Below are 11796 nucleotides of genomic sequence, written 5' to 3'. Positions count from 1 at the left end.
AGAATTTGAAGTGAAACAAAATTTAAAATTTTTGTTTAATGATTAATTGAAAAAGATTTTTTTTTTTAATGAAATATTTGAAAGTTTGGAAATAGGTCTTAGCTTGTTTTATAACTATCGTATTTTTAGTTTTCCATTTTTAAAAATTATACATGTTTTGTTTTCTTACCCTTTCTTTATTATATTTTCACATCTCTTTAAAACACATTTGATTTTTTATATGGTTAGTTCGAGATTTACCGAATTTGCACCCATCTTCAAGTATAAAAAAAAGGATTCGACAGACCTGCAAAATAGAAGGATCATACACGGATGTGGTGCTAGCCACACACATTCTGATACTTAAGTTAGAATTGAGGTTTAATGTGAAACATAGCAATATGTAGTGTTTTTGTTGCCTAGCTTGATTGTGAGGTTTTTCTCTTTATTTATAGATGTCAAACCTAGGGTTGACATAACATATTCTCTTCTCAAATAGTTTGTGCTTTGGAGATAGTACCATCGACCAGACGATAAAAGAGAATGTGAGTCAATCCCTCGTTGGGCGTATCAACTGAGCACAAAAATCAGGCATGGGTGCTGGCTAGCCAATCGCAAAGACCTGTCGATCGGGAACGGGTGGTCGGCCGGAACTTGGTTGGACCATAGATCTGATCACACCCTAGACTTGGTCATGCCTCGGATCTGGTTCCTGAACCTTTGATGTTGTTCGCTTGTCGAGTCTAATTTCGTCTTCCCATAATATATCCAAATTTAGAAAGTTAAGATAGGCTTTTGGAAACTATTTGATTAATGAGTTCTAAATAATAGAAACTCACTTAATTAAATTGCATACCTGTTGATGCGTGGATTTTGACCCTTCGGCTCTTCTTCTCGCACACACCAAACTCGATGATAAGGGAACTAATATCTGCAAAATCAAACCGATCTAAACTGGTGTGACCTCAGTCACACGGGCTCCGATACTTAAGTTAGCGAGGGAGAGTTAAGAAAATAGTTAGCTAAGGATCAGTCAGCTGCTTCCTTAGGGTTGGATCTCACTGCTACTACTTATAGCCGTGAAGATGATTCTAGAACCTCCGTAGTCAAACCCTAATTCAGCGTTGCAGGGCCCGAGGGATCATTGATCGCAGGTGGGAGATTCACGGGCTGGGCCGTGGGTCGAGCAGGGGTCGGGACCGAGCCCTCTCGGCCCAGTTGGTTCTCCGTCGGTCGCTTTCCTCGTTCTCTGCCTCGGCGCTAGGTCGTTCTTTGGGCCGGCCCGTTACGTCGCCGGCTGGTCTCCCCCAATCGATGACTCAGGCTTCAACTCCTTGTCTTGTTTCGGGTCGTTTTTGTTCTCTATAACAATACCAATGTGTAGATGGTAAAATATGAGTTGGGATTATTGATGGTGCGGTATCGAAATTTTGATACTTTTGTTAGAGATAGGTGTCTTAATGAGTTGAGTCAAGCTGCAAATCTTATAAGTTTAATTTAATAAAATTTTCATAAATATCTATCGATATCAACATCGATGCTTTATCGGTATTTCCATTAAATTGAAACCTCGACATTTCTATTGACATTACATTTAAAACCAAATTTGTAAGTGACCCGGGGTCCGTTCTGCAGAGGACCATTGACTACGCCGCTGAGGTGAGATTAGTTTCTTCATTTTGCTCAATTTACCCAACAGGTAGCTCGGTCTAATTTTCTTCTTCGTGTTTTTCTCATGTGTTTGTTGCTTCCATTCAATCGGCCCTAGCTGTAAAGGCCGAGCTGGATGGGAGGGAAGTTCTGGCGGCGAGGGAGAAAGAGGAATTCTCTGCTGCCTTGGAGGCTGCTTCCTCCACCATGAAGGATGAGCTGCTAAGGGCTCATTGTGGACACTCTGGAGGCCGAGGTGGAGGCCAAGGCCGAGCTATTGAAGAAGGAAGAGGACATGTCATGTAATACCAAACGACCCCTTACAAAACAAAACACAATTTGTTTCTTTTTTTGTAAATCACAAAAATACAGATAATTTAAGATAACCACTATTAAAAAATTAACAACTAAGAGAATAATGCATAACGAGAGGAAAAAAATTCAAAAAAAAATAATAAATAGCTATTAATTTTTTAATAGTAATAAATAGGAAGATACCTACTCGTATATATATTATTCGAATTTATATTTTACACTAATAAAAACTTTATAGTTCATGTCAATCTAAACATAGTTGTCAAAGTGAGCATAGTTCAACGATAATTGACACCTTCTTCCAGCGGTGATAAATCTATATATATATATATATATTCTAATAATTATTTTTCTTTTCTTTCTTTTTTTTTTTGAGAAAATAATTACTTTTCTTAATTACTTCGTGATTGAACATTAAATTATTTAATAATTAGCTACTCTTTTGGAAATTGGAACTTAGTTTCTGCATTTTTTTCAGAAGACCTTTTGATCCCAATCGACTGATCTCTCGATTTCAAACGCTCTCTAACGTACAAAATGTAAGTCGCCGCCTTCACGTCCACGGTCTCATCGCCGCCGCCGTAACCTCCCCGCACTCCACCGTTTCCGTCGTGGAATCCGCCCTGCACCGCCATCGCCGGCGCCTGCCTGTTCGGATAACTCGCAGATCTCATCTCGCTAGACACCGCAAATGATCCGCCGCCGCCGCCGCCGCCGGTTTACGATGTAGACGGCGCCGGCGAGTTGGTTTGTTTCTCATTGGCTTTGACGCGGGATCTCGCGGCTCGAAACAGGCGCTTCATGAAGCCTCTCCGCTTCTGATTTTTCTCCATTTCTTTTTTTTTGGTCGGTGTTTGGGGAGAGAATACCCTAGACACGTGGAGGACCCCTATTGGTGCTCCACGATGACTCATGAGTCACGCCCAGCTCGGACGCTGATGCTAAGTATGAGGGCCGAGGTGAACCTGGCCGAGGTCCGACCTACCGGGAAGCTCGGTGGGGGCCGATGTGAGCTACTGTCAGCGGTGTGATTATCGGGTATAACCGTCGGTCCCGAGATTACCGGGTGTAACCGACGGTCCCGAGATTACCGGGTGTAACCGACGGTCCCGAGATTACCGGGTGTAACCGACGGTCCCGAGATTACCGGGTGTAACCGACGGTCCCGAGATTACCGGGTGTAACCGTCGGTCCCGAGATTACCGGGTGTAACCGTCGCGAGATTAGCGGGACTACCACCCATAAGTAGAGGACTTCACTCCACGATCAGGTACGATGATTTCTGACCTCGAACTAAACTGGGAATCCGACCTATACTGACTTGATCGTCGGAGTGCTCACCTTTTTGTGCAGGTCCGCCCAAGTATTCAGATCGATCCGGAGGCCGAGTTCGAACTGCAATCTGAAATACATATCCTTGCATAAACAGCCGGTCCGGCTAATCGTCGACGGCGAGCGGGTGAAGAAGATGAGTGGGGTTTTGCTAAAGTAAGCCATGGCCGTCGCTCTATATATAAGACCCAAAAAATTAATAATTTAAGTTGGGTTTAAAATACTTTTTTATCCCTACCTTTTAGTTTTTTCGATTTGGTCGTGTACCCTCAAAATCTTTCAAATTTAGTTTATTTGTTAAAGTGAACGTAACTCAATAGTAATTGACATATATGTATAATTATAAGGTTGTGAGTTCGATTCTCCTTTCCCACGTGTTCAAAAAAAAAACTTTAGTTTATTTTAGTTTTTTAATTTTTAAAATATTCATTTTGTTTTTGTATCTTTAAAAATTGACTGTTTTGGTCCACTTTTGTGAAATTTTAACACAAATTCTACACCAAACAAAAATTCTTTAATATAAAATCATTGTTACATTTTAAAAAATATATTGAGTACAATGTCATGTTGAAATTGTGAGAAAAGTACGAGATTAAAAATAAAATTAAGGAACCAAAATAATCAATTGTTGAAAATATAGAAACCAATTAAAGTGAATCAGAATAGAGAGTACACAATCCAAAATAACAATTTAACCGTAAGTTACATCATAACTGTGTTATCAAAACCTTTCTAGCTATGTTTAATAAATGTCTGAATTTTATCTTTTAGAAAATGTCTAAATTTTATAAATTGTATGATAGAAGTCTCAAATTAAAAAAATAATGTTTAATATATTTATAAAATTTTAATTATATGTCTAATACATCTCTAACTTTCCAGATATCTTTTTCGCATTAAAATTTTTTTACCAAAAAAATTAAAAGGTTAAGTTTCTTTTAAACACAACATTATTTAATGGTAAGAGATTTGAAGACACATTTTAAAGCTTAGAGTTTGCTAAATACAATATTAAAAGTTGGAAAATACTTATGTCCTAACTAGAGAAGACATATATTATGCTGATCACCGTTAAATATTTGATAATTAAGAGAAAAATGCAAAAATAGATAACTTTTTTAAAATAATAAACTGCCAATTTTTAATGGTGGTCAGTATTGACATAGGTCCTACCAATCAAAACGCAAGTACGAATGAATTAGAAATAATCTCGAAATAATAATATTTAGGTACTTACGAGTGAATATGTATCCTTTACTTACCACTATTAAAGATGACAAAGAGGGATGAATGCATAAACCAAGAGTGAGAAAATATATTTTTTTCTTTTTTAAAAAAATAAATAGTTGTTAATTTTTAATGATGGTAAATACCTAAATATTATTTATCTTAAAAATTTCATGGATGAAACTTATAATCTAACCCTTAAAAATTTCATGGATGAAACTTATAATCTAACCCAATATTTAATGTGCATGTCATTGATACAAGTTTAAAATCTATCTACTCTTAATAATCGTTTGAAATAGATTCGAAATACAGTTTTTCAACCAACTTTATAAAATCTCATTGTTCTTAATCCTTCAAATAATTTCTTAATTTCGTATCGGAGTAATGTGGCGTGGTGTGATTGGTCGTTGGGGTGAGTAACAGCAGCGCCCGGTGAGATTAGAATAATTACAGGATTTATGCTTTTATTAAAAAAATATATAATTGCCTTTATAAGAAGCCTAACTAAAAGGAGAATATAATTTAAATAACAGATTTCGTGTAAAATTAAATTATATTAAATTAAAGTGGAATATATTATTGTTCTCAAAATTTTACAAGAAAAATTCTCTGAAAAAAAAACATAGAAGAAATGAAAAATGTGAAATTTTAAATTTTTTATGTATTTTTAAAAATTAATTTCAAATTTAATTAGTATAGATAAAGTAAGATATCAAGATGGAGGGTTAGAGACACGATTTTAGTTATATCATCTCTAGAAAATAATTTATTCAAAATACAATAGACTTAACTTTAAATTTAGAATTTTTTTTAGAGACATACCATTTTTTGTAATTTTTTTTCACATCTACACTATAGGAAAGACTCTTTTTTTTTTCCTTACTTTTTTAGTACAACAAATTAGAGATACGTAAATCTAAACCTTTAACCTCAAAAGAAGAAGTAGGTGTCAATTATCACTCAAATACGTTCATGTGACACTATAGGAACAACTTTAAGTTATGATGCTCATTTCCATTAACAATAATTTTTTATTTTAAGCGATGATGTCTCGTAACTTCAATCGATCAATTTCTTAACAGATTAGTTTTTTCTAGCTTTATACAAAATTCTAGATATAGAACTTTCATATATTTGGATTCTCAAAATACAATGAAAACCCAACGAGTAATCAGTAAAATAAAACAGAATAAAATACATTAAATATATGTGCATTGAAACAATGTGAGACTAGAACTAGCTATCGTCAAACTTAAACTGGTTAATGCACATTTCTTCAACTTGAAAATTATAAGTTCGAATTTTCACCCCACGTGTTGTTGAATTTAAAAATAAATAAATAAATAACAGGAGTTATATAGGTATTGGCACAAGATTTCTTATAATCACATCTGTCCTACTAATTGTATTATTTTACAATCAAATGAGCATTTGTTATGAGTTTTGTTTATTTTCTAAAATTGATGAGGAATCAAGACAGTTGGAAAATATTTTCAAGTAACTAAAAGAATCATCTTTTACCAGTATAGAATTAATCTTTTATTTAATTTTTACGATATTCTATACGATAATATATATGTATATGCAAATATATACCAATTATGTTGAGCTATGTTCGCTTTGGCAAAACAATTCTGAGTTTAACCATTAAAAGTTTTTGTTAGGGTCAAACTTGAGCTTGAAATTACTTATATGTAAAGTCTAAAAATTTAATAGGTCAATCTCACTTGAAAGTGCAAAGTAGGGGCAAATTTTGATTAAATTTGTCCATGTTTCTTTTCTACCATAAGTCTCATGTTTAATATCTCTTAAGAAATCTCTAAAAGATTCAACTATATTACTTGTGCTCTCATGATCAAATTTTGTGTAGAATAATATTTATCTTCTAACTAGCTAGCAATAATTTTATGTTTCAAAAAAATTAAATACTTATTAAATTTATAGGTGTGGTCAGCAAGAAGATTCCTACTAACTAGTTCGTACGCAATTATTATTCTTTTATGTGTAAACTGATGGACGAAAAATGTTTATTTGATCAAATTAAAATGTAAAGTTTAAATCTAATTTTTATTCCTAAATTTTTAAGTCCGTTTAATTTTGGTCTTTGAACTTTCAAAATATTGATTTTGGTCTCATAACTAAAAATGAAAAATAAAAAATCAATCCATTTTGGTTCCTAAACTTTCATATTGTCTATTTTAGTCGGCAAACTTTGAAAATGATAACCATTTTTTAGTTGTTGCAATATTATTTGACCACATAATGTCTACTTACCTAATACTCACCTTTAAGGCTTTAACACATTAATGCACCTTTAAGGCTTTAACACATTAATGCACTTAGCTTAAGTTATAAATTTGTTAAAAGAAAAATTAAGGGACTGATAAGTTTAGAGGCCTCTCACGATTAATACACAGTTGATGATCTGATTAGTCGAACCGTTGTTGGAAGAGTGATCTCGTGAGAGATATTTTTTTAGGATGACGTTGATTTGATTTTGGCTATCCCATTGGGTGCAAACTATGAATAGGATACATTGGCACTATAACAACGAGGTAATATACTCAGTTAAAAGCGGGTATAAGATAGCCATGGAGGAGGGATAATGTAGCTACTACATCTATAGGAGAGGATGACACAATGTGTTGGAAACAACTGTGGCAACTCGACGTACCAAAAAAAGATATAAATTTTCGGGCGGAGAGCACTCTCCCTCCCAAGCTCAACCTCTACAAAAAGACTGTGATTTACCCACAATGCGAAAGGGAAGTAGAAACTGAAATTCATGCTCTATGAACTTGTAAGAAGGTTAAAGGGTACTTGTATTGATTTAACCTCTCTATTTTGTAGGTCGATTGAGGAGTTGAGCTGGGACGAGCTAGAAGTTTTTATCATCGTATTATAGGCCATGTGGAATAAACAGAACAATCTAGTCTTCGATAAATACCAGAGTTCAATTGATGAGCTCATTGTACGTGTGATTCAGTAGGTGCCTCTAGATTTACCAAACTACTCAGATGAGGTACTACTCGATGCGAGGGCAGGTTTTTGGATAATCATTTGTGATGCGGACGGAGAAGTTTTGTTGGCTGCTGAAATAGCTATGCATCTTAGAATAATTAGAGTAAGTGCATTTTATTCCAGGTGGGACTAAATAGACCAAGAAAATTAATAATCAAAGTCTGAACAAAGTTAAAGACATTGAAAGAGACATTAAACACACAACGTAGGAACAATCTTAAAACTCCCAAAACAAAAAGAAAGCAGAGATTGAAAGATTGAAAATGGCTGATTTTTAAATCCTAAGCATATTAGATAGATCTTATCTCAGAACCTAGAAGAGAATGACCAAATTCTTTCATGTTTCAAAACCTGAATAAATCTACTGAAGATCCATCAGGTCCGATCTGGAACGTCGAGTAGCACCGGATGTTTGCATCGCTGCTACCGTCCGAAACCAAACCAGAATTCCCGGGGTCACTCTCCAAGCCGAGACTGTCGCTGTGGATGAAATGGGCTGGGGGGATGAGGTTGGGTTGGACCATGGAGCTTAGATTAATCTCCCCAGGCTCAACTGGTGTTGACAGAAGAGAGAGAGCACAGTCAGAGTCGAAGAATCGATTCGATCCGTTTCCGAGCACTTTCTGAACATTCTCGCCATTGCTCGATCCAACATCGAGAAATGGCTGGATATTGGATGATTTGGGAAGCAGTCCTATAGGGATATAAGAGATTGCTAGTTGTTTTTCTTTGTAATCAGAAGCCAGAGACCCAGGCAACATATCTTTTCTTCTATCAGCAAAGCCGAACTGCGTATTGCTGCCGCAAAGAGGGGCGTTGTTCTCGGGTTTGATCGCTCCAATCCAAGAAGAGCTGACATTATCACTGGCAGGGAGTAGTTGATTACCAAATGGCAAGAATCTCGGACCTGCACAAAGAAGTTGACGATTTATCATTCGACTGTGGTAACAAAAACGATGGGAGCAATCGTTATAGTATTATGAAACTCACGGAAGCATGGTGGAATCAGTAGAACATGACCAAAGTAGAAAACATGCCTAAATTAGTCATACGAACCTTGGTTACCATAGAGAAATCTTCCTGCATTTAGTGCCATAGAAGCTGGCTGAGGCTTTCTTCGACGTCGGTTGTGTCCATCGAGACGTTTCCTACAGCTTCGTTTTCGATCATCAAACTCCACCAAAGAATGGAATCTACAAGAATATGTTAATGGGATTGAAATGAATGCCAATAATAAGTATTAGGAACAAATAAAATGTAAATCTCACAAAGACTTTACATGAGAGAATTTGAAGGAAATTTTGATGTGAAAATAACAAATGTGTGGTAACAATTTGGGAAAATGTCTTTGCTTGCTATGTTAAATAAACAATCATGATTTGTGGGAATCACTCCATGTTTCTCGATCCGCTCAGGTTGGCCAAATCGAGTATACTAATTATATACAGAAGCTCGATAGCACTCTTGGCTGATAACATAAGGCATAACCAAAAGTCAAAAAAGTTCTATATAAAATTCAAGAAATGCTTTAAAAATGAAATATATGGAGAAAGTTGGCATAGATAAAAGCTTTATAAAGTACAGGATGAAAAAACAACAAACTAGAGAGTATATCCCATCAGCATAACTTAAATTCTAATGATCAGAAAACCATTAAAAATTTACAGAAAGGCAGAATTATGAAGCCAATTGCAACATATTTATGTTTTAAACATTCTAATCCCACCTGCTACACTGTTGGCAGAACCGTTGTTCTTGACCGCAAATGGTTACTTTCGGTGTTTTAGAATGGAGCTCGCATACTTTATGGCGACGATGGTAGTCCCTGCATTTGCTAAGGTCTGAACTGCATCCATCAACCAAACACAAAGGGACTTGGGCTCCACCCCCGGGAGCACGCGACCTCTTCATTAATCTCGAAGACGATGACTCGATCAAAGTAACTCTAGTTCCTTTTATGTCATCCATAGATCCTTCACCCATATTACAAATCCCCCCGAGTCTCAAATACATCAAGCAACTTCCTTCACTCCTCAACACACTCTCAGTTCCCAAAAACTTTATCTAAGTAGCAATTTGTGAAACGTTTTCCAAGGTGCTTTAAGTCATTCCCAATAGAAAATTCCTCAATCAGGGTCCTTCCTAATTCAACTTCACGCCCTTCAGAACACAGTTAATAAGAGTACGTGAGATAGAAATCAATCAGACGATGCACGAAATCGGTTCAGCAGGAAGAAGATACAATGTAAGCAAATATAATAGAAACAAGCAAATAAAAGCAGTATAGAAATCAAACAATCTGTTCTTTCCCTTCAAAAATCACTGCATACAAGTAACACAATCATTACTGCCACAAAAATTTCCTCAACTAGGTGCAATTTTAGGTTCCAAAAGACAAGGAATATAGACCATCTACAGGAGACATCCACTTTAGTCACTTCCCTTCAAGATCTACGGTCAAATTTTGGAAGAAAAAGAAAAATTGCTCACTATCACCAAGAGTACTATCCACCATTACAGAGACATTCAAGGTTTCTTCTCCACTAATCACTGAACCCCAATTCTCCAGCATCTACAGTAGTTTCAAATTCTAGTTCCCACAAGCAAAAACTTCACAATCCATAAATTGCATTTTTGTACTAAAGATTAGCAATATAAAGACAAAAGAACCAGAACCAGTGAGGGATTGGGAATTTTAATAGATGGGTACCTGGTAGAACTTCACAAGCAAAGCTCCATGTTCGTATTAGAACAAAATGTGACAATGAGAGAGGATTTGAAGTAAAGGGTAATGGGATTTGAACATTTTGGGCAGTCGGATTTCAGCAGAAAGAAGCATGGGGGGAGGGAATTGGGAAACTGAATAAAAAAATTGGAAAGCAGAAATTGGGAAGAGTGGATAATGTACTTTGATGATAAAGGGAAGGCAGAAGAAAGGGATAGTGGGAATAGGAGAGAGAACGGAAAAAATGGGAAAGGAAGGGAAGAAAGAGGGACTGAGAAAATGGGTATTTTGGAAGTCTTTTGCTTTCCTCTTTAGGCCCAACTCCAAGGCATTGGTGGGAGAGAAGGAAAAATCTTTGAGAAAATAAAGATAATAATAATAGAAAATGGGAAGAAAGAGAGAGAGAGGGAAATGAGTGGCAAGGAAAGAGACAGAGTGTGTTTGTTTTATGAGTTGATGATGATGGATGGGAGAAACAGACCCAAAGGAATGGTGAAATTTGGAAAAGTAAACCAAATCGTTTTTTTTTTAATGTTATATTTTTTTGCTTCTCGTTAATAATTATTTATCTTTCTTGTTTTTCGTATTTTTACAAATATTCTCATAATTTGTGTAAAAATTTTTAAAAACAATAAAAATAAGTTTTTTGTTTTTTGTTTTCATTTCTAGTGTGTTCTAAAAACATTCATAAAAATATGGTTCTATCATTCTTCGATAGATGAGGGTTGGAAAAACATAATTCAGGAAACATAAATGCTACCCTACGAGCTCTTCATTTCCTTTTCCTTACTCTCATGTTTCTTCCTACTCTTCTATTCAAAGCATTAAATTTTTGTCGATATGATAATATTTCCATTCATATTTTTATATGTTTATGGGTTCAAAATAGACATGAATAATGGATTGACATTTATGTATCGCAAAAAAATAAGAAACAAATAAAGAAAACATCAACTAAGAAACACTGGTACAAACGTAATATTAATACTAATAATTTTAAATAATTTAAAAATGGCAAAATGTTCATTTATTGTTTTAAATATTTGTTATATATTTGTTATGAATTTTTATCAGAAATATCAATTGACATTTTCACCCATCAATATTTAAAACATTGTTTCTATCTCAGGAAAGCCATATTTTCAGTGAGTTTGTTAATTTTAAGAGGAACTTTTTTTTCTTTTGGAAAAAATAAGATTTACCCTAAACTAGGGATGTGGATCAATTTATAACCTAAATCTTTAATTTTATCAAATTTTATCTTAAACTTATATATTGCTTTGCAATCTTTACTCAAAACTTGAACAATAGTTGCAATTTTTATGTTTTGATAAATTTTAGTTTGAGAAATCGCTATAAAAATATATATATATCCTTTATGCATTCAATAAATTAAAATATATGTATGGTAGTAACTGTGATCGAATTTCAAATAAAATGAATTTAGAGTTGACTTTTTGTTAAAATTTGTATGTTTTGACATAATTGCTTCAGTATCGATTTTGTGCATCAATCCAACTTAATTTGTACAAAACTTGATTTTA

General features: G+C 34.8%; 1 protein-coding gene across 1 annotated transcript; it reads right to left on the bottom strand.

The window, feature by feature from the left end:
- Positions 1 to 7616: 7616 nt before the first annotated feature.
- Positions 7617 to 10589, bottom strand: LOC111022560 (teosinte glume architecture 1). The gene is made up of 4 exons (XM_022299720.2): positions 10238 to 10589; positions 9254 to 9687; positions 8584 to 8720; positions 7617 to 8434 (listed from the first exon to the last, which is right to left on the bottom strand). Exons 2-4 carry the CDS (start codon positions 9538 to 9540, stop codon positions 7872 to 7874), a joined length of 987 nt encoding a protein of 328 aa, XP_022155412.1. The 5' UTR covers positions 9541 to 9687; positions 10238 to 10589; the 3' UTR covers positions 7617 to 7871.
- Positions 10590 to 11796: the final 1207 nt, after the last annotated feature.

This window comes from Momordica charantia (genome assembly GCF_013281855.1).
Source record: "Momordica charantia cultivar OHB3-1 chromosome 7 unlocalized genomic scaffold, Mcharantia_2.0 BLBB01000007.1, whole genome shotgun sequence".
In the NCBI taxonomy this organism is placed as follows: domain Eukaryota; kingdom Viridiplantae; phylum Streptophyta; class Magnoliopsida; order Cucurbitales; family Cucurbitaceae; genus Momordica; species Momordica charantia.
Note: the sequence above shows the minus strand (reverse complement) of the source record. Positions and strands in the feature narration are given on the sequence as shown.

Bases quoted from the DNA above. Each gene is read 5' to 3' on its own strand.
- LOC111022560 (XM_022299720.2), bottom strand. From the start codon at position 9,540: ATGTATTTGAGACTCGGGGGGATTTGTAATATGGGTGAAGGATCTATG. The intron at 8,721-9,253 runs GTGGGATTAGAA...ATATTCTTGTAG, and splicing joins TTCTGCCAACAGTGTAGCAG to ATTCCATTCTTTGGTGGAGT. The intron at 8,435-8,583 runs GTTCGTATGACT...TTCTTTGTGCAG, and splicing joins ATTTCTCTATGGTAACCAAG to GTCCGAGATTCTTGCCATTT.